This window comes from Anarhichas minor, unplaced genomic scaffold (assembly GCF_050575085.1).
Source record: "Anarhichas minor isolate MPS153535 unplaced genomic scaffold, ASM5057508v1 ptg000033l, whole genome shotgun sequence".
Classification (NCBI taxonomy): domain Eukaryota; kingdom Metazoa; phylum Chordata; class Actinopteri; order Perciformes; family Anarhichadidae; genus Anarhichas; species Anarhichas minor.
The window spans coordinates 3,819,465-3,840,891 of NW_027466479.1; the positions used below are offsets into that span (position 1 = coordinate 3,819,465).

A 21,427-nucleotide genomic window follows, 5' to 3' on the forward strand; every position below is an offset into this window, starting at 1 on the left:
TTTTCTCTACTGACCAGCAGGGGGTGACTCCTCCGGTTGCAAAAGGAAGTTGTATAGAAGTCTATGAGAAAATGGTGATGGAAATGAGAAATTGATTGAATATATATTGTAAACATGAGTTTATAGTCAAGTCTTCTTCAATACAGCATGATGGTCGTTTTGTAAATTATGGTCCATTTAGAGTCAAATAGACCATAAAGCGGAGAATGCATTTAGTGCAGAGTTACATTTTCACATAGAAAATAGGACAGATAATAGTCCTACAAACAGAAGTGTGTCACAACACAACCACATCAGCAAGACAAACCAAAAGCAAGATATGTATACAAAGAAAAACTAAGTCTAAACTAAGTCTTGCCTATTTTGTCATGTTTGAATCACATTCAACATGATTTGCCGGAGCCCCCAGCAGGAAGAAATAAGCATAAACAGTTAAATCTGTGACCAGAAGATGATACGCAATGGTTACAAGTTGTCAAAAAATCCCATTTTCCAATTTTATTTTTATTATTTTGAAAAAATAAATTTAAAAAGCTCATCTCATTGCCTCCATCAGGCTGTGAAATGTTGCTCCCATGGTCAGTTTCAGATAATTCTGGCAAATGCCAAGTGGGCCGGGCCACAAGGTCACCACCAGTAGAAATTATGGGAATAAGAATGTACCTACCGGCGGTGGCCCACTTTATGATGGAACAGCCCATCTGATTCACACGGGACACAAAATTGTCAAATTGCCAGGGACGAATTTGGTTCCCACTCTGGCTGCATTCCACAGGGCCATGCTTGTGTCCAGAAAGCGTCTGGCCGTGCAGCCGTGTGCTGTAAAAAGCCTGTTGGTCTTATCAAAATATGTTGAACTGCAGCAGGAAGCTCCTTCTAAACTCCCAGCGGTATTGGTGTTGTTGCCGCCCGGCTGTGTTGTCTTAACGCAGAGCTGTCTGCAGACAGTGTGCCACAGCCAGCGTCACCGGCAGTCTCTTCCCATACAGCCGGCAGCATCGGGCGCCGGACCTGCTTTCTTCACACACATCCACATCCACTGCCTCACACAAATGTTACACACATTTAACACGCGTTTTAAAACATTTTATTTTTTTAATCTACCCTTCTGTGTGATATCTAGAAGATTTCATTTGAGATAAGAACTCTGACACTATGATTTTACATTTGTCACAGTGGTGGATTCAGGGCCTTTTTGGCTTTATGGCATTAGGAATGGGGTGTGTTTGAATAAAAAAACAAACATCATATAAGGCTGTGATTATCCTTGGAAGCTGAACTTAAAAGCCATCCATTTTTTTTTACATTTACAGTTCCATGATCTTCTGATGAAGGAGAGAGGAACGAGGAAATGACAAATAAGACACTTGGGATGTACCCACAGAGTCACTGCAGAAGGTGACTCCCTGTGAGTGTCAACTACACAGAGTTAAACGCCACTTCTGCTTCACACATGCACACGCTCGAAGCTTCCCTTTGCCATCCTGGTTAATTCAGGTTCTCAAGAACACCACTGGATCAAATTTGTCCAAAAGGGGGTCCATTTAGATCCACAAACAGACGTGAAGACAGCCGCGCATCGTGCAACCTGATTTTACCATCTTAAATGACAGATCGGCGACGCCTTGGCAGATATATATATATATATATACACCAGACTCTGCACTCCCTCTCAGCATCTTTAGCTCATTGTCTTGGTTTCACTACCAGGAATTTGTCATCAACCTTGTTTCCAACAACAGAAAGCAGCTGTGAATCTTGACGAAAACACAAAATATCATCTTAAATGTATTGCTTACTTCCAGTATCCAGTTCTTTGCCTTAATCAAAATATGTCAGGATTTTCTTGTGAAGGTTTTGCCTAGATATCCTGAATGTAACCTCACCTTAGCCTACCAACCTTTGATGACTTGTTATGCAAACAGGTGGGTAAGTGTGTATGAGTTCAGTTCAGAGCACAGTTTATTCTAAGCAGTAGCAAATCAATATGATATGAAAGAAGAGGATCTGTGGAGGAATGTTTTCTCCGAGGTTCCAGTTAACATTCATTGAATGATTGGTAACTTTGCAGCGAGAGCAGTGGCAGGTCACAGACATATCCATGATTTATGTCAGGAATTGGGCATGAGGCCTAATCTGAGCCTGTCTGTATGAATTATGGGAGCAGCTAATGGAGGTTTCTCATACCGACATCCTCCAGGTACAGTCTCTCACAGACGCTCAACCTTCTAAGGTTGCCACTCGGCATACGACTCCATAAAGATTAGGGTTAAACATCTCAAATATCCCTTTTTCTCTCCCCCATCATGAGAGAACCATATTTCAGTCCAACCCCAGACTCCATGTTCTGTCTTCCTCACCCTATAAATAATTGTTAGTATACACTTTTATTGTTTTTGACTGAGTCTCATGCTATGTCGATTTTCTTCGCATTGAAAGATGGTTGATAGATGCAATAACCTTTACATGGATCAACACCATGAACTCACAGTTTTACAGTGTGTAGCTGAGAGCATTTTGTGTTAGGTGACTTCTGACACTTTTTAAGTTGCAATTAAAAATAAAAAAAAATAAAAAAAACATTTTAAAAGTGGTGGAAAGAAACTTAGCCAAGTATTTAAAGCTACTCTAGTCAATAATTCTATAACAACATAAGGATTAAATAGTTAAAAGATAAATCATCACTCATCAACCGTGAGTGATGATTTATCTTTTAACCTTTCTAACAAGGCAGATGTTTTCACGAAAAGAAACAGCTCTGATAAACTTACAACTGCAACATAGTGGAGCATTTAGCAGCTAAAGAGCCAGATGTTTTTTTCCTCAGGAGTTGGGGGAGACCAAAGCAGAGCAAATATGAATATTAGAATATCATGTTGTCAGAAACCATGTTTCAATTCACCACGTTTATCACGTGTTTACAACTGCAAACATAGGCTGGGAGAAATTGTGTTTCCCCTCGACACGTAATAGATAATGCAGTTTTGTTGTATGGGTATGCGATTTTGTAAGAGACAGGGTGGCCTCGTCTACTGGATGTGTAATTAGACAACTGTTTGCTCACATGTTCGCTGTAATAACTTTTTTTAAATTTGATGTTGCTTTCTGGAAATATTGTATTTTTTACCCATCTAAATTAATTTGACAGCTAGTTGCTTTTCAGATAAAACATTTCATCTATCTCTACTGAACTTTGTCTCTACAGCACATTACACTCAACACAGTGGAGCCAAATTGCTTTACAGCACACAAAGAGGAAACAATAAAAAGAAAGGAGACAAAACACAATCGAAGAAAAAGAAAAGATACATTAAAAAAAAAAGAGAGGGAGATAATATAAAGGCACAGTGAACGAGATGTATTTTAAATTGATTCTTGTCAATATAGAGGGAGGGAGCTGTGGGGCAGCTGTAGAGAAGGGCCTGACACTAGTCCTGGATCTCTGGATGCAGAACAATCTCCAGAGACATATCAGACTAAAACGCGGCCTTAACAAGCTACAACAATATGCTTCTTACACATTAATGATTCACAGATACTAATTGGAATAATATGCATTGTTCAATAATAGAATAATAGTACATCTTGTTTTCCTTTACAGTTAGCTGATCATTCTTCTGTGCACTGTGACTGCAGGGCTTTTACTTCTAAATGAGTAACATTTTAAAATGTACTTGCACTAGTGCTTTTCAATGTGTAAAGGTTCCCGCTGCGATTGTTGCATTGCCAGTCACTTCATCAGAATTTGTGATTAGTGAAAAGTGGCTGCAGCCGCGTCAGTTTGCCAGAATAATTAGCCTTCAAAATAAAAGCATGCAGGAAGTTACGAACAGCATTTCGAAATATACTCCTAATTGCATGTTGAAATCATGACATTAATATGATACGTACAACTCTAGGGGTAAACCACTTTAAAAAATGACAACAATTTGCTTCGTTTCTCAAGTATAGTTTTATTGTAAAGGGGACTAACAGGAAGTCTTAGATGTTGTAATGTGGGTGACTTGTCACCGGTGTGCTGTGACCATCAGAAGGGCTGCAGGTTGGACTCCAGAGCTCGAACCCGCCTGGAAAGGCAGCACTGCAGCGCCTGTTGGTCTCACTGATGGATTAACCCGGAGCTCCTATTCTACTAACACACAGGTACGGCTCCCGTTGTGGTTTAGAAACTCTATTCAAACTGACATCCACATGATAATATAGACACGTGCTTTTTCTTTCTTTCATTATTATTATTATTATTATCATTACAGAACATTATGTATGGAGTAGTGGTTGTAATGGTAATGGCAGTATGGTTGTGGCACCAGTAACAGCAGCAAAGTTTATTTGTGTAGCACATTTCATAAACAGGTATGATTCAAAATACAAATACCACACTGGTACAATCATCAGAATAAGCAGCGATAGGTCATGGTAATTAGCTGTAGTGGAAGTATTTCAGTGGCAGCAGCAGAGCAGTAGTCATACTACAATAGTTATAAACAATAATAGCACTAGTAGGCTATTAGTAATTATAATAGTCATTTCTGGAAGTAGAAGACAATAGCATAATGATATCTGTAGTAATTGTAGTAGTGGTGTTAATAGTAAGGATGGGTGATATGAATAAAATCCTGTATTGCATCATGTATGTTTTGCATGAAATCAATTGAGATATTTTAGATGTCTGGCTAACCGCACAGGAATTTCTGACTACGCAAAAATCCTATAGAATAAAATAGTGACACAAATCTGTCCTTCCCTTTGCCTATTGACCTCACACAAGCAGAACTATTAAAGGAATAGTTACCAGAGTATAAAAAAAGCTTTCCAAAATAAATGTATATTGTCTCACATTATGTACCGTCCTATTGTCCAACCCTACTAGATGCTACTATAGCAGCAGCGGTATTAGTATCATTACAAGCAGCACTGGGATGTAGTTTTGGCAGTAGATGTGTGAGAAGCATTCATAATACCAACACTAGTATTAGCAGTAGTACATAGTGGTAAGTGCGGCAGTAGTAGTGGTTGGTAAAAGCAGATGTAGCCGTAGAGGTAATAGTGATGATGTCAAACAGCAGCTGGGACTTCAGCTGTGACAGGGAGCAGATAGGATGAGGGAATTCACCTGAGGCCGGTCCTGTCTCCCTCTTGTGTCCATGTGAAATCACTGCCGATACTGCAAAAGACTGGTGCTGTCCATTAAGTCTCAGAGTAGCATCATATAGCACTAATGCTGCTGTAATCGTCTCTACGTTTTTCCAGGCTGAGCAGCTGGACTGAACAATGACTCCGTGGTGGCTCCCAAAGGTTCTGATCCTTACTTTGGCCCTGTCAAGTCCAACCACATGTCAAAGCAGAAAGAGGAAAGGACAGATAGATGATAACCAGGTCATCATCAATGAGGCCAAAAGTAAGTGTTTTGAATAGCAATAAAATGTTTCAATGCATCACCTTGTCCAAAGATACAGTACATAGGTTATCCTAGAGCAGGGGTGTCCAAACTTTTTTCAAAGAGGGCCAGATTTGATAATGTGAAAATGCCCAAGGGGCAACAGTCCCTGCTGACATTATTTTAAACAATACAAGTAGCCTATACATACATTGTTATTTAATCATTTTATTTTCAATGACAGCAAATAGCAATGTAACCAAATGTAAGCAGCTATAATCACTATTTTAAAGTGGTTAGTGACTCATCTAAAACATTTAAAAAAGGAATAACTTCAATAGAATCATTATATACAATGTAGCTTCTTTACATTCTATTAGAATGTAAAGAAGCTACATTCTGATACAATGTAACTTCTTTACATTCTATTAGAATGTAAAGAAGTTACATTGTTTCCTTTTCTTTTCTTCCCACAAGAACGTAATTTTGTCAGGTTGATAAAAAAATGTCGCTTTACTTCCTGACATTGTTATTTTACCACAGGGGTGTCCAAACTTTTTTCAAAGAGGGCCAGATTTGATAATGTGAAAATGCCCAAGGGCCAACAGTCCCTGCTGACATTATTTTAAACAATACAAGTAGCCTATACATACATTGTTATTTAATCATTTTATTTTCAATGACAGCAAATAGCAATGTAACCAAATGTAAGCATTCATGTGTGACCACATCTCAACAACTATTCTGCCTTTCTTTCACATCTTGAAAGTCAGATAACACAAAGAACAAGCCATCTAAAAGCTAATTACATAGAAACCGATCAATATTCTCACCTCAAGACAATCTTAAATATGACTTAGTGAGGGTAATGAAAAGTTGTCTCACATTTAAGTTCAACACACATGAAACAGGCCAACGAAACAAATCAAGTTGTCTCTTAGTATGTGATGATAGCTCTTCAGTGTTACGAGCCAGGCAAACATTAGCAAACTCGGTCTTCTTCTCGGGGCAATTATGCTTTCTGCTATTTTCATAACACAGTCTTTGATAAACGTTGTCATGTTTGTCATGTTTAGCAATTACCATGGCCACTTGGTAGCTTACTTTGATGATGTTTTCATGTGAAAAGGACCGCTGCTGTGAGGCCAAGTTATCTTGGAGTTGCTTCACTTTTCTAGCACGGTCGCTCTGATAGCTTGTTGTAGCATTAGCATGTTTGGTCTCGTAGTGTCTCTTTACATTATATTCCTTAAACAAGGCAACAGTCTCATGACTAATTAGGCAGACACAGTTGTTTCGGTTTTCGGTGAAAAAAATATTGCGATCTCCACCTCTCCTGGAAGCCGCGGCCCTCATTATCGACTTTCCTTTTTTTACTTGTCGTAACATGACAGGTCAAGGGTCAGAGCCCATTTCAAACAGCCAGACAGTTACAGAGTGGTGCTGCCACCATGAGGTAAAAAGAGGAATTGCATGTTGAATTTGTATGATTTATTCATTCCGTTTTGACTGTGCTGGCGGGCCATAAATAATGCATTTTAAGACAGAAGGTGCGGTCCATATAAAATCTGACCTCGGGCCGTGATTGGCCCGCGGGCCGGACTTTGGACATGCCTGTTCTAGAGTCACTGATGACGTCTGGGGAAAAAAGTTATTATTGCAATATCTACATTATCTGAACACAAAGTGTTGTGACTGAATACACATACGTGTGTTAAAGGACTCAAAGGGGACTTGGCATGATTGTTTTCAGGTGCATACTTGTATTTTGGGGTTTCTACTAGAACATGTTTACATACTTTAATGTTCAAAAACCATATTATTGTTTTCACACTGTCTATCTGAATATAACTGTATTTTCAAATGAGCCTGCATGTGACATATGTAGGGCCACAGTTTGTTGGTTGGTAAGCACTGAAAAAGGGAGTTTTTCATTATGTCACCTTTAAAAGCAATAAATAGACATAATTTCTTTCAGAATAAAATTGCAGAAAAATGTCAATCAAATAAAAATGTTGATCTCTACGGTGGATTTAAAGTAGTATGCGTTAGAATATACCATAACGCTATGATTTAGAGCAGAATCGACACTGATTAAATGTCACACCCCGGCCCTTATGGCAGTTTCCTGATTATCGTGCCTAATGTAAAGCACTGTTTGCAAGCTTCACAGTGAGATACAATTTAGAGCAATAACAACCCTGACACTACGAGCAGTCAGCTGTGGCTCTAATGCCTATCTATCCTGGCTGTTGTGCATTGAACTGTTGATTTGCATCCTCTGGGGACCATAATCATTGTTGAAAATTAGAGCCCTTCCAATGCTGGCTTTTTAAGGCCATACCTGTATCGATGTTTAAAGGTCCTACGTTGTAGAACGTGATATTTCCGTGTCTTGTATAATTATAAAGCAGGTCAACATGTCGACGGCCAACCGGCGGCTTATAGCTAACGGTGCTAACTAACAAAGTGCAAACTGCAGCGGAAATGCTGACAGAGCTAACAGTGTTTACTCGAACCTTTGGAACCGGAGAGTGGGCGCCAAGCCTTTGGGAAGATGCTGTCAGAAGCCTAATAACGTGTGTAATAAGAATTCTAAAGTTATTAAATAATGGTCCGATAAAACAGGGTTCTGTGGAAAGACCATAGACTGTAGATAGCAAGTAGACGCAGTGATCGTGACTTCAGCCATTGGTTTGTGGACTGCCATTTTTAGGGTCATTTTCTTATAGACTTCCATGCAAGTACATGCAAGGAGTCGCCCCCTGCTGGTCAGTAGAGAGGATGCAAGTTTTAAGACACTTCCTTATTGCTTCACTCGGCAGAACCGGAGGTTGCTGCCTGGGAAAGACTATTAATGTTGGGGATTTGACCTCTGAGTTGCTGATTTAAAGATGATTATTGACCACTACAGGGTTCCGGTCAGAGAACACGCAGACATCTGTTTGATCCATACGTTTCTGTATTCAGTCTTATAGTTTGATGACAGATTTACAGATGAAGAATGAGTTTGAACAATAGATGACCGATTTTATCGTCAATGACTCGATCTGATTCGACCGTTGGTCCTACATAGTATCTACCGTTAGCGCAACCGGAAGCGGAAACAGTCCGCAACGTCCAATACAATTTCAGAATAAAAGCTCCGTAACTTTATCGTCTCTGTCTGTGAAGAATTCACAACAGTCGCACCCACATTTGAGCAGCAAATGTGTAATAACAGGAATTCTTCATGCATCATCCCTGAGCTCAGGGAGCTGGATCAGACGAGCAACTGGTCTTGTGTAGACTTTACCGTTCACCAGGACCTCTGCGGTCCTGATACATCCGTCTTGACTAGGGACTGTCTTACATACTTTCCCAATGGGCCACTGAGCCCTGGGAAGCGATGGATCAACAATCAGAACGACTGAGTCCACAGCAATGTTATCAGCGGCCTTCTGCCACTTCTGCCGTGTCTGAAGAGTGGGCAAATAGTTCTGGGTGAACTGGATCCAAAACTGGTCCACAAGCGTCTGTGGGGGCATAGACCACTTGAGGCAACGATGCATCCCGCCGCCCCATGAGGAGGATGTTAGGAGTGATGGGGTCAGGGTCAGTGACATCAGCTGACACATACCCTAGTGGTTTTGAGTTTAGGATGCCTTTGACCTCCACTAAAGTTGCGTAGAGGACGTCTTCAGAGACTGATTGGCTCCCAACTGCGACTTGAAGGCCGGCCTTTATGGAACGAACCTCTCTCTCCCATACTCCTCCGAAGTGAGGAGCGCTCGGCGGGTTGAACTTGAAGTCGATCTGGTATTCCATCAGCTGTTCCTTCAGCTGTGGTTCCATAGCTGCAAAAGTCTCACGGAGTTCCCGCTCAGCGCCACGGAAGTTGTACCGCAGTCTGATAGTATCTCCTTCGGTCTGCCTCGCCTCACGATGAACCGACGAAGAGCAAGGAGGAAGGCATCTACATCCAGAGAGTTCAGGAGTTCAACGTGGATGCCGTGGGTCGTGAGACACTTAAAGATGGCACCCCAGCGCTTTTCGGTCCTCCTGCCTATCTTGACCAGGTAAGGGCCAAAACAGTCGACACCTGTTGAATAGAAAGGTGGACAGAGAAGCCGGAGGCACTGTGGTGGCAAGTCCGCCATCTGTGGGACCTTGGGCAGAGCTCGCCAGCGTTGGCAGGATGGACACTTGAGCTGGTGGTGTCTGACAGCTTGTCGTCCTCGCAAGTTCCAATACTGCCTTCGCAGTTCTGCATACACCCGCTCCGTACCTGGATGAAGCAGACATTCGTCCATGTGTTTGATGAGGAGCTTTGTTGCTGGGTGCTTTGGATCGAGCACAATCGGATGGATCTCTCCTAGGTCTGTGTTCTGCAGCCTTCGCAGCCTCCCTCCTACTCGGACTAAGCAGGTTGAGGGGTCCCATTCTGGGGCGAGGCTGACCAAGCGGCTGTGGTTTGGCACCGGTTTCTGTGCTTTGAGAGCGGTGACCTCCTCTGGGAAGCTCCGGATCCTTCTTGAGCCGTTTCTCTGTGGCTCGCAGATGTGCTATGACTGAATGAGTCAAACTGTTCAGTTGAGGGGCTCCTCTCCTCAGGAGAGGGGTTGCATAGCGTTGAACACCTTCAGAGTTGACCCTCTGCGTGCGTCTTTGTCTCTAAGAGGTTCATGGCTTCTTGGTCCTCACGGGAACGAACTACCAATTTCTTGTTCCGAAAAGGGAGAACGTCAAGTTGCCATAACTTTTCCACGTTTCGGCACAAGAGGTCATTTGGAGGAACGACTGTGGTGAAAAGACATTGCTGCACTGCAGTTGGCTGGGATCCACACATTTCGGCACCTTGTAAAGCCCATCCGAGGGCAGTGTGGCTGGCAACAGGTCCACTGTTAGCTCCTCTACGTACCGGCTTAGTGGCAGTAATCAGATGTACGTGATCTGATCCAAGCAACACCATTGGACGGGCGTTAAAGAAAGACTTCAATGGGATCCCGCGCAGGTGAGTGTGTCGTCTTTGGAGTGTTTGCACTGGGTAGGTCTGCTCTACTAGGTCTAGGCCTTCAGCTGTGAATGCTCCCTGCACTTTGTAGTGCTTCTGTGGGTTATATCTGGATGGTAGTCCTCTGTGCGCCATCATCCAGGATAGCAAAGGTCTCTATAGACTTGGACTTGTTGTGCAGCAGGATGGGGACTACTTTCAGCAGTACTTTGCTTGATGTAATGCTGGGTGTCAGGTAGACTCTGCTTTCTGTGGCCCCTGACTGTGAGTTGATGGTTCGATGCTGTGCTACACCGTGGAGGACTTGGAGGTGAATACCATTGCAGTCACTACAGGGTTTCTTGAGGTTGCACGACTCAGGCGCATGAGTACGTGCACATTTCCAGCAGCGCCTTCCCTCTGTTATCCACTTATCCAGATCAACTGCTGACTGCTCTGTGATACTGCGACGGCGACTGATATAATGTTCTTTGCTGTCACAGAAGAGGCATTGTATTTTGAATGGTTTCTTGGTTTGTGTGTGGTTACTGGAGGGACTCTGGGGCCCTGTACTGTGATATACAGAGACACCTTGACCTTTGCCTTTTGACGTGATCTTCTCCCTTCCATTTACTTGGGGTTGTCCTGTTTGGTAGCGCTGCACCAATCTGCTGGACAGGCGCTGCTGTTGAGCTTTACCTTGAAGCCATCCATTGAGATCTTGTAGGTTGTAGGGGTTGAGACTTGTGCTATTCAGCTTTCCCTGCACTTGTAAATACTCAATAAACCCATCTCTATGGTACTTTGGTAGCTTACTAAGTAAGCGATCGACATGAGAGCAACAGTTTAGCTCCATACCCTTGGATCCCTCTAGGGAGAGCAGCATACTCACTAGGAGGTGGACTCGTAGGGCGAAACTCTGGAAGATGTGGGCATCACCAGGCTTCACACCTGGGGTGGTCAGAATGGCTACTATCTCGCTTTGTGTCAGCTGGTGTGGCTGACCATACTGTAACTGCAAGGCTTGCATAGTTGCTGAGTATGGGTTTGGATGGTGGCGGCAAGACTGACCAATCATCTGCGCCTCGGGCAGCTTAAGATGTTCGAGTAGCACGTGATATTTATACTTCTCGGACAGTTCTGTATGAGGCTCGAGCAGATTGTCTACAGCCAGCTTCAGGTTAGCGAACTCCCTTTCGCAGTCAGTGGAGAAGTCTGGGATTTTGGGTGTTGGCACACCATATGCAGGGCGGTGTGGCAGACCAGAGCTGTATGGGGTCACAGTCTGACCTGATGGCAGCTGCATCTGATGAGCTGGAGATGAATTACCTCTGGGCACAGATAGAGTCTGCTGAAGTGTGAGTGTGTGTATCGCACTACTCAGCCTCCCGGGGAAGGCTTATGCCAGGGTGCTGGAAAGGAGGCTCCGACCGCTTGTCGAACCTCAGATTCAAGAGGAGCAGTGCGGATTCCGTCCCGGCCGTGGAAGAGTGGACCAGCTCTTTACCCTCGCAAGACTACTGGAGGGACTGGGAGTTTGCCCAACCAGTCTACATGTGCTTTGTGGACTTGGAGAAGGCTTTCGACCGGGTCCCTCGGGGGGTCTTGTGGGGGGTGCTGCGGGAGTATGGGGTGCCGGACCCATTACAACGGGCGATCCGGTCTCTGTACGACTGCAGTAGGAGCTGTGTCCGCATTCTCGGCAATAAGTCAGACACGTTCCCGGTGGGTGTTGGCCTCCGCCAGGGCTGCCCTTTGTCACCGGTCCTGTTTGTGATTTTCATGGACAGGATATCTAGGCGCAGCCTGGGGGCGGAGAATGTCAGTTTCGGGGGTCTCGGGATCGCCTCTCTGCTATTTGCAGATGATGTGGTCCTGTTAGCCTCCTCGGATCATGACCTCCAGCATTCACTGGGGTGGTTTGCAGCCGAGTGTGAAGCAGCAGGGATGAGAGTTAGCACCTCCAAATCTGAGGCCATGGTTCTCTGCCAGAAACCGGTGGATTGCTCCCTCCAGGTGGGGATGGAGTGCCTACCTCAAACGAAGGAGTTTAAGTATCTCAGGGTCTTGTTCACGAGTGAGGGTAAGATGGAGCGGGAGATCGACAGGCGGATCGGTGCGGCTGCAGCAGTAAAGCAGGCGCTGCACCGGACCGTCTTGGTGAAGAGGGAGCTGAGCCGGAAGGCAAAGCTCTCGATTTACCACTCGGTCTACGTTCCTACCCTCACCTATGGTCACGAACTCTGGGTCGTGACCGAAAGGACAAGGTCGCGGCTACAAGCGGCCGAAATCAGTTTCCTCTGTAGGGTGGCCGGGCTCAGCCTTAGGGATAGGGTAAGGAGCTCGGTCATCAGGAGGGAACTTGGAGTCGAGCAGCTACTCCTTCGCGTCTTAAGGAGTCAGCTGAGGTGGTTCGGGCATCTAATTAGGATGCCTCCTGGACGCCTCCCACTGGAGGTTTTCCAGGCATGTCCAACTGGGAAGAGACCCCGGGGAAGACCCAGAACACGCTGGAGAGATTACATCTCCCAGCTGGCCTGGGAACACCTCGGGATCCCCCAGAATGAGCTGGAACATGTTGCCGGTGAGAGGGAGGTCTGGGTCGGCCTGCTGCCACCGCGACCCGACCCCGGATAAGCGGTGGAAAATGGATGGATGGATGGCACACCATATGCAGGGCGGTGTGGCAGACCAGAGCTGTATGGGGTCACAGTCTGACCTGATGGCAGCTGCAGATGAATTACCTCTGGGCACAGATGGAGTCTGCTGAAGTGGTGGTAGTGATGAAGGCACTGTAGCATAGTGAGGCGGGCCATGGCTGAAAAGGCCATGAGGCATCACTTGTGGTGAGTGGTAATGCTGTGTGGCTGGATAGCTGTAAGAGACTGCTATAGGCTCATGGACCGGAGCAGTAGCAATCAACTGTCCACGCGCTTGTCCTGCATCACCACAGTGGCGAGGCAGCCCTGAGGTATGAGGCTGCAGTGGATCTGACCTAGTAGGGTACTGCTGGACCGGAGTAGGTATCATCATGCCTGATGAAACTACAGAACACAAGGAGCCCAACCGCTCACGATGAGGCTGGAAGCACTGGGGTAAATGCAGAATTTAGTCTCTGGTCTCCTGCTATAGGAGTGTAGGCTCTAACTTCAGTCTCAACCTCTGGTCTCCCAGACATGTGTCCTGTTATATGTCCACCAGCCTGAGGCTCCGTGTCCTTAGCCTGCTCCTCTGTCGATAAAAGCAAGTGGCTTGGGGAGAAGAGGGACATCTGGGGGTGAGGCACGGGAGATGAAGGTATTGATGGGGGTGTGGCACTCTTCCTGGTGTCATGACCCTTGTCTATCTCTTCTTCCATCATGAAGGAAGAGATGTGTTCCAACAGCTCCTGACGACGACGACGTCTGGTTTCATACTGCTGGAGTTTGTGTGTTAGTTGCACCACTTCAGCGTCCTCTTCCTTCTCGTTCCTAGAGATGGATTCGATGAGTTGTTTAAGTGAAGTGCTGTTCAGCAGGTCATCGGAGCTGGGGCTGTGTGAGGCTGCGCGTCTGCCCAGATAAGAGGCTGCATCCGCTCGGCTACGCTCTGCTGCGGCCGCTACTCCTCTCTGCTCCTCTGTAGAATGGGAGGAAAGGGCAGGTCGCTGTGGATTGTAGGCAAGGACATAGTCCTCAAGATGTTTGGGGACGTAATGATGTCTCGCATGACGCTGCTGATCTTCGAAATGAGGCTGATGGGTAGATCTATCTTCAGATGTCATCTTCTGTCAATTAATCCGGACTCGAAGGACCATTTGTTGGGGATTCGACCCCTGAGTTGCTGATTTAAAGATGATTATTGACCACTACAGGGTTCTGGTCAGAGAACACGCAGACATCTGTTTGATCCATATGTTTCTGTATTCAGTCTTATAGTTTGATGACAGATTTACAGATGAAGAATGAGTTTGAACAATAGATGACCGATTTTATCGTCAATGACTCGATCTGATTCGACCGTTGGTCCTACGTAGTATCTACCGTTAGCGCAACAGGAAGCGGAAACAGTCCGCAACATCCAATACAATTTCAGAATAAAAGCTCCGTAACTTTATCGTCTCTGTCTGTGAAGAATTCACAACAATTACATTTTCTATTTCAATGCCGTATGCCAGAACAATGCAGAACAAATGCAGAAATTATTTCTGTACTCTCTGACAGAAGCCAATTAAATCTAGTAATGAGATAAATGCAGTACTAAGGCTATCATTTGTATGTCCACATGCATATTATAATCACAGACAATAATTACTTTAACTGTTTTAAGGACTGAACTTGATAATTCAGATATTATTGAGAATACAGACCTTGGTCGCGATACACAATAACAAATATAATTGGCTATATTGTTTTCCAGACAAAATAAATCAATATGATTATCTGATATTAAATCATTTATTAATACAGCTTTAGATGACAGAGATCTGACATTTAAGAGTCCAACTTTATTATCCCATTTTGTTGTACTGTTGCATTAGTATTAACTTGGATTAGGTTATTTTGTTTAAGTCCTCAACTGTTTACTTTTAATTTAATTAATTGAAGTGGCCGTGGGGCAGACACAGTCTCTGTGGGGTTATGGGTGGGTAACTGTTCTAATGGAAGCGCAGAGAAGTGTGTAAGAACTGGTCTGAACTCTGGGTTCTCATGGATACAAGTATGAACCTGAAATTGAATATGTCCCTTTTGAGAGTAAAAACTAAATGTGATCAGATAATATTGGCCAATGTATTGGTGGAGAGGTTCTATTGAAAAAAATCCACTCATTAGTTTTAGAGATGTCTCATCATTGGCAGAAAGGGTTTGTTCAGGAAAAAATTATTCTGAAGTGTTGGATGGGTAAAGGTACCATTGCTGGTGGAACAATAGGGCCTACTGCTCTCTGAAACATGCAGGTAGAAGTTAATTGTAGAAGTTTTAATGTGTCACTGCACCGGCTGCTTGACACTTCTCTAACTGGTTGAATTAGAATGTAATCCGGCTGTGTTTTGGCTCCTACCTAGCCATGATCTGCCCGGTGGAGATCATGTTCATCGTGGACAGTTCAGAGAGAGCCAAATCTCTGCTGTTTGAGCGACAGAAAGACTTCGTCCTGCGCTTCAGCACTAAGCTCCTGCAACTGCAGTCGGCCGGCTGGCGTCTGCGTCTGCGCTTGGCCGCCTTGCAGTACAGCAGCACTGTGTCAGTGGAGCACAACTTCAGGGACTGGCAGGACCTGGACGTCTTCCAGAGCCGCGTGGCCTCCATGACCTTCATCGGCCACGGCACCTACTCCGCCTACGCCATCACCAACTCCACCCAGTTGTTCGGCCGTGAGACGTCCTCCAGCAGCCTGAGGGTGGCACTGTTGATGACGGACGGAGCAGACCACCCACGCAGCCCAAGCGCTGTGACAGCGGCCTCTGAGGCCAAACGGCACAACATCAGGGTGTTTGCCATCAGGCTGTCGGGCCCGCCAAGGGACGGCTCCATGGGTGCGAGACTAAGATCCATCGCCAGCGCCCCCCCGCAGCAGCACGTCCTCAGCCTCACTGACAGCCAGCTGGATGACAGACTCTTCAATGAACTGGTCAGTCATGTCTGTGTCAGGGTTGTAGCGGGGTTATTGGTCTTCAGTGTAGTCTGAAGTTTCACTGATGATGTCGTTGCACTCGCAAATCTACTACATATGGAGAAAACAGAGTGCAGACAGAAGGCCATGAAATAAGCAATTACAACCGCTGACATATAGATAAACAATATATATAGATCAATTATGAAAGCAAAGATGAATAATGTAGGATTATACACTATTGCAGTGCTGTTTGAAAATATGCTTGTTCAGGACAGGCCGAATGCTTGGCTTCACACTCAACACTGCGCTTCCTTTTGTACCTCAGCAGAACACCAGCCATGACATAGTTGTGTCACACACCCAAGTTGCAGCCACTCAGAAACTCCGGTGAAATACACTGGTTCACAGGATGAAAAAAAACGGACTTTACCAATAGGCAAGGTAGACAACCTGGGCCTGGGTGCTTCCAAATAAAAGGGCCCCTAACAGCTATTTTTATTATGCTGTTTGGTTATGAAAAATATTTAATCATACCACTATTCTAATTGATTGTACCCCAATATAACTGAGTTATGAGTGAATTGTACTTTTACTGAGCGGTACTAATAGTTTTACAATAATAGTTAATAGGTTTAAATGGTAAATGGACTGTACTTTTATAGCGCTTTTCTAGTCTTTCCGACCACTCAAAGCGCTTGAACACTACATGTCATCATTCACCCATTCACATCCATTCATACACTGATGAGGAGCTACCATGCAAGGTGCCACCTGCCTATCAGGACTATCTAACATTCATACTACATTCACACACCGTAGACACAGCTATGGGAGCAATTTTGGGGTTAAGTGTCTTGCCCAAGGACACATCGACATGCGACTAGCGAAGCCGGGGATCGAACCGCCGATCCTCTGATTGAAGAATGACCCTCTCCACAGGGTCGCCCACACTTTAGTTTACTTTAGTAAAAAAAGTTTTGAGTAGGCTTACTTTTTCTACCACGGCCAATACCAACATTCCCAGTTAGAGAAAGGGTTAAAAAGTAAAGTCCGAGGTTATTTGCAGTGAGAGACATCGGTGAAATTCCCTTAGTGGAGGTAATTTCCAAATAGGCGTATTAGTGGTTTGCTTTGACATAACTACCGCAGTTATAAAGTAAAGTATGGTTTTAATTAGCGAAAGCATTTTGCTGGTGGTAATGCTATTAATGTTATAAGTTAGTATCAAGTCATACATTGGGGAATTACAGTCTTACTCAAAAACAAACCCAAGTTTCGGCTTACTCACAGTCATGCCAGTGAAATATACTCTGGTTCGATTCTCGTGTTGACTCCAGGGAAGTGAAGAAGGGTTGTAAAGTGAAGTGCAGTCAATGAGCCGGGGTATGTGAAAAGTATGGATTCAAGGTTAGGGCGCATTCAGGCCAATTCAATTGCACTAAAGCAAAAGAAAAGGCACCCTCCTCATTCATTTAAAAGATGTGTGGCGCAGCAGGGCCCACTGAGGTAGACGGCTGGGGAAAAGCATGCTAGGTAGTTTCAAAACATTAAGTAAGACTGTTATATGACGTGAAAAAAAACAAACATCTTTTGTTGACAGTCAAATCTCAGGCTACCTTTAAATATAATTAATGTGACACATACGTACCTCTAATGTGCGATGTTACCTTGGTCCAAGTTTATGATTTCTATAGGATTGGACTGTGAGTAACTGTTGTTGTTTTTTCTTTCAGAACACAATTGTCAAAATTGGGGTAAGTACTGTGAGGTGTTTAACTAATATAACCCCAGTGATTATTCACTCACATAATCATTTTCGGTAGTATTGCAGTTTAAAACAGTGTTGTCCTGTGCATGAAACTAATTCAAGATGAGATGAACAGTAAAAAAAAACATTAGCCTTGACAAAAATGACGAAAACTGTCTAATTATTTCACCTTTTTTCTTTTTTTTCTTTGTGTCTAAAGCACATTGTTGATTTAGTTTATATTTTAAACTGTATAATTATATATTGTTCTCCCCATGTCTTTATTTCAGTGCCCGCAGCCAAAGAGCTGTCCGTGTGAGCGGGGGGAGAGGGGTCACCCTGGAAGCACGGTGAGTGTATTACAGTATGCTCCTTTGCTGTAAATCATCGTCCTTATGTGCTTACACCAACATGTATAGCAATTCTTAATACATATTTATAGCTACAACAACCAATGAGATATAACTGTAAGTTTGGTCAACCAATCTGTAACTGGTCGTAATGTAATTTAACAGGACAAACAACGAGATGTGAGCCACTATAAAAAAGGAAATGCACATAATTATAACAAGACAACATAAATCTGATCATTTGTCTGAGCTTAGAAATGTATTTGTGACCTTGGAAACAGCAATTTCACAAACAATCGCAACCAAAGTTCACCCACTAGCTTTTCCATGAGCCTTCAAAACATTTTTCACAAAACAAAAATAGGGCCAGGTAATGTAATGTATAATCTATATCATCACAGTTTTACAAACCAATCCCAACTCAAAGTCCACTAACTAGCCTTGTCTGGATCTCAACCACATATGGCATGGTCTTCATGACTGAATGGAGATGGGGCTGTTGATATGTGAGCGTAGTAGCTCTTATGACTACATACTGTACTTGTTGAGTTGGGATTGTTTAGTCCAACTATGTCATATTGCCCAGCCCTAGTATCATCCTCAATGGATCCTGAATATCTGGACTGAATTTTATTGAAGATCTTTTAAGTAGTTGTTTTGTATCGGAGTGTTCGACCGGATGGACAGACCAACTGTCCAGTCTCCCCACCTGAGCCGTGCCACTAGCTGATCTAGCTAATCCATTCACCCGGAAAAAATGTTGGCATCGTACATTTCTGCAAACCACAAATATGTTGAATGTTTACTTTTTGCATGCAGTCAGAGTAAGCGACCGCTATTGAAAGTTACGTGGAATAATAATCAGTAGGCTACAACAAGTCAAGAAGTCCACTAAGGGCGTGTGGGAGGGTCAAACAAACACAGGACTTTCACCCAGGAGACCGCTCTACGTGTCCCGTGTGAAACCAAAAGTAAATGTTGACTTTGCGCTTGTTACGTAAAGTTGGTAAGTAAAGTTGTTACGTGACGATACGTAAGTCGCTAAGGCCGTTTATCTATTTACGCTAGTTACATTGTTAAGTTATTATTTAAACACAAACCATGATCTTTTTTCTAACCTTCACAGAGTCATTCACACCAGTAACCATGTGACATTGTGCATTTCTGGTGAAACCTGGCGATACAAGGTTGACATCGAAACATATTTCTGGTTCAGAAGTGCTAAGCTCCACATATCCCGTTTTTTTTTTTTTAGAAAAGCACAATGCCAATGTGTAGCCTGGGTTGCTATTTCTCTACCAGTATACTGCCCAGCTGTGGTAGTGTCTGCTGGCTTCAGGTTGACAGTCGCTTCCACACAGAGCCCAGTAAGCCTCACACAGTGGCTTGTTGACCCTGGATAGCGAAGGAGGGGATTCTCCCAGCCTCAGCACCTGGGGCTGGGGGGCCTCGAAACAGCAGGTGCGTCTGGCCGGCATTCAAAGCACTAGAAGGAAAAGATGTGAAAGAGCAGGAAATGTTTCCCACAATGTAAGTGTAGCAGGTGGTGCAGGGGCCTGGTGCAGGGGCTGTTTTCCCTGGTAGAGAGGCCCTTGGAAAGAAGCAAAGGTCAATGATGGAAGATTAAACGTGAGCAAACACACCAGGCTGAGAAGATCTGAGAACCTGCTGCACTGAGGTGGAGGTTTATGTTAGGCAGGGGTTACAGACAGGTCACACTGAGTATGCCCCGTCTCACCTTTGCTTATACATACACGAGTCCAAACTAAAAAGGGGCCCAAATATTCTCATTCGGCACAATCTCTCCCTTTTCTTTCATCTAGGGGAAACCAGGCGAGCCGGGGTTTGATGGAGCTTCGGGTCCAAAGGGATCTCGTGTAAGTCCCTATTGTCTCCCATAATCCAGCGCTGGTAACAGAGAAAGTCCATGAAATGTTGTTTGATGTGTTGTTTTGTCTGGGCTCGGTCACTGCAGGGGAAACCTGGCATTAACGGACGTCCAGGAATGGAGGGCCTTGAGGTAATCATTACATATCTTTCTCGACCTTCTCCGGCCTGGGTCAGCCTGTAGATCTGAGTATGGTATTTTGTTCTTTTGAGAGGCATGGAGGGAGCTCCCAATGGATTTTTATCGATCTTTTCTTCAGTGTTTTACCATAAGAAATAAGAAATAATGGACCAATTTACGAGGCAAAAGTAATTCTGACTGATTTGACCTCCTCTTTGATTTTAGGTTATTTCTGTTAGTGTAAGACTTTGGGAAAAACACCCCTTCATTCTACACACATAGAAAATATACTCAAATATTCATATTACAACAGAATAAAATGTACTTCTGTGCAGTATCTCCGGCTACAGTCAGTCTGAACAGGTTAATGGTAACTCATAGCTCTCTGCTGTGACGACCTCATTGTGATGACAAGACTTTGAAAAGTTACTGGACCCAGCTGTTTTCACCCAAGAAATTCATTTTTGGACAGCTCCCCCGTATTTCCAGTCTTTATGCTAAGCTAGGCTAATCGCGGCCTGATCATTTCTATCTCACTCTCTATAAGAATAGGTGTATTTCCTGAAACTTTCTATAACAGAAGCATGATGGCTGATGGACAGATATTGGTGTCTGATATATAAGTGAAATTAAATCTTCCTTTTCTAGGGTCGACCTGGCAGCAAAGGGGAAAAGGTATGTATTATTGTTATTTTTGATATCATTTTTAAAATACAATTTTTATTCACAAGGATTCACCACTTACCAATCCGGGTTAAAAAAAGTATATCTTAACTATTTGACATCCATGTTTAAAGGGCTCTGTGATTTGGCCATCCCATACATTGACAGTTGTCATAGTTTCACACGACAAAGCCGGCAGACCTTATGTACAGTGTCAGACACTTTATATATATATGTGTGTGTGTATATATATATATATATATATATATATATATATGTATATTTATATATATATATATATATATATATATATATTATAGAAGGCTACACTTACCTGTTTCTTTACTGCTTGTATTTTTAGGGAGTACAGGGGGAATGTGGTGTCGCTGGTAAAAAGGGAGAACAAGTAGGTTTCAATATGTATTTACTTTTAATCAATACTTTCTTATTTGGTATGTACACATAGTGATACTGAACTGATGTCTCTCCTCAGGGTACAGATGGACCTCTTGGCACCACAGGCCCCAGAGGAGAGCAGGTGAAGTTATTTTTGTTGTACTTTTTATCCCATTACCAATACTCTTTGCATTTATGAATGGCTACATTGGTGTCCCATTATACACAGAGTCTCAGTTAATGGTTTCACATTATAACAGATTGTCTCTTAGTTCAGATGTCTTCCCTCACATTGGACAAAAGTCTGAGGCTCTGTGAT

The 21,427-nt window shown here is 43.7% G+C and overlaps 1 protein-coding gene across 1 annotated transcript in view; it reads left to right on the forward strand.

Moving 5' to 3' along the window:
• The first annotated feature begins 5,271 nt into the window (after window positions 1–5,271).
• Window positions 5,272–21,427, forward strand: part of col28a1a (collagen, type XXVIII, alpha 1a) — a 36,849-nt gene continuing 20,693 nt past the window's right edge. The window contains exons 1-9 of the mRNA XM_076105693.1: window positions 5,272–5,398; window positions 15,394–15,959; window positions 17,678–17,698; window positions 17,982–18,041; window positions 19,865–19,918; window positions 20,017–20,061; window positions 20,698–20,724; window positions 21,074–21,118; window positions 21,206–21,250. Of these exons, the coding sequence (XP_075961808.1) occupies window positions 5,272–5,398; window positions 15,394–15,959; window positions 17,678–17,698; window positions 17,982–18,041; window positions 19,865–19,918; window positions 20,017–20,061; window positions 20,698–20,724; window positions 21,074–21,118; window positions 21,206–21,250 (990 nt within the window). The remainder of the gene's footprint in view (window positions 5,399–15,393; window positions 15,960–17,677; window positions 17,699–17,981; window positions 18,042–19,864; window positions 19,919–20,016; window positions 20,062–20,697; window positions 20,725–21,073; window positions 21,119–21,205; window positions 21,251–21,427) is intronic.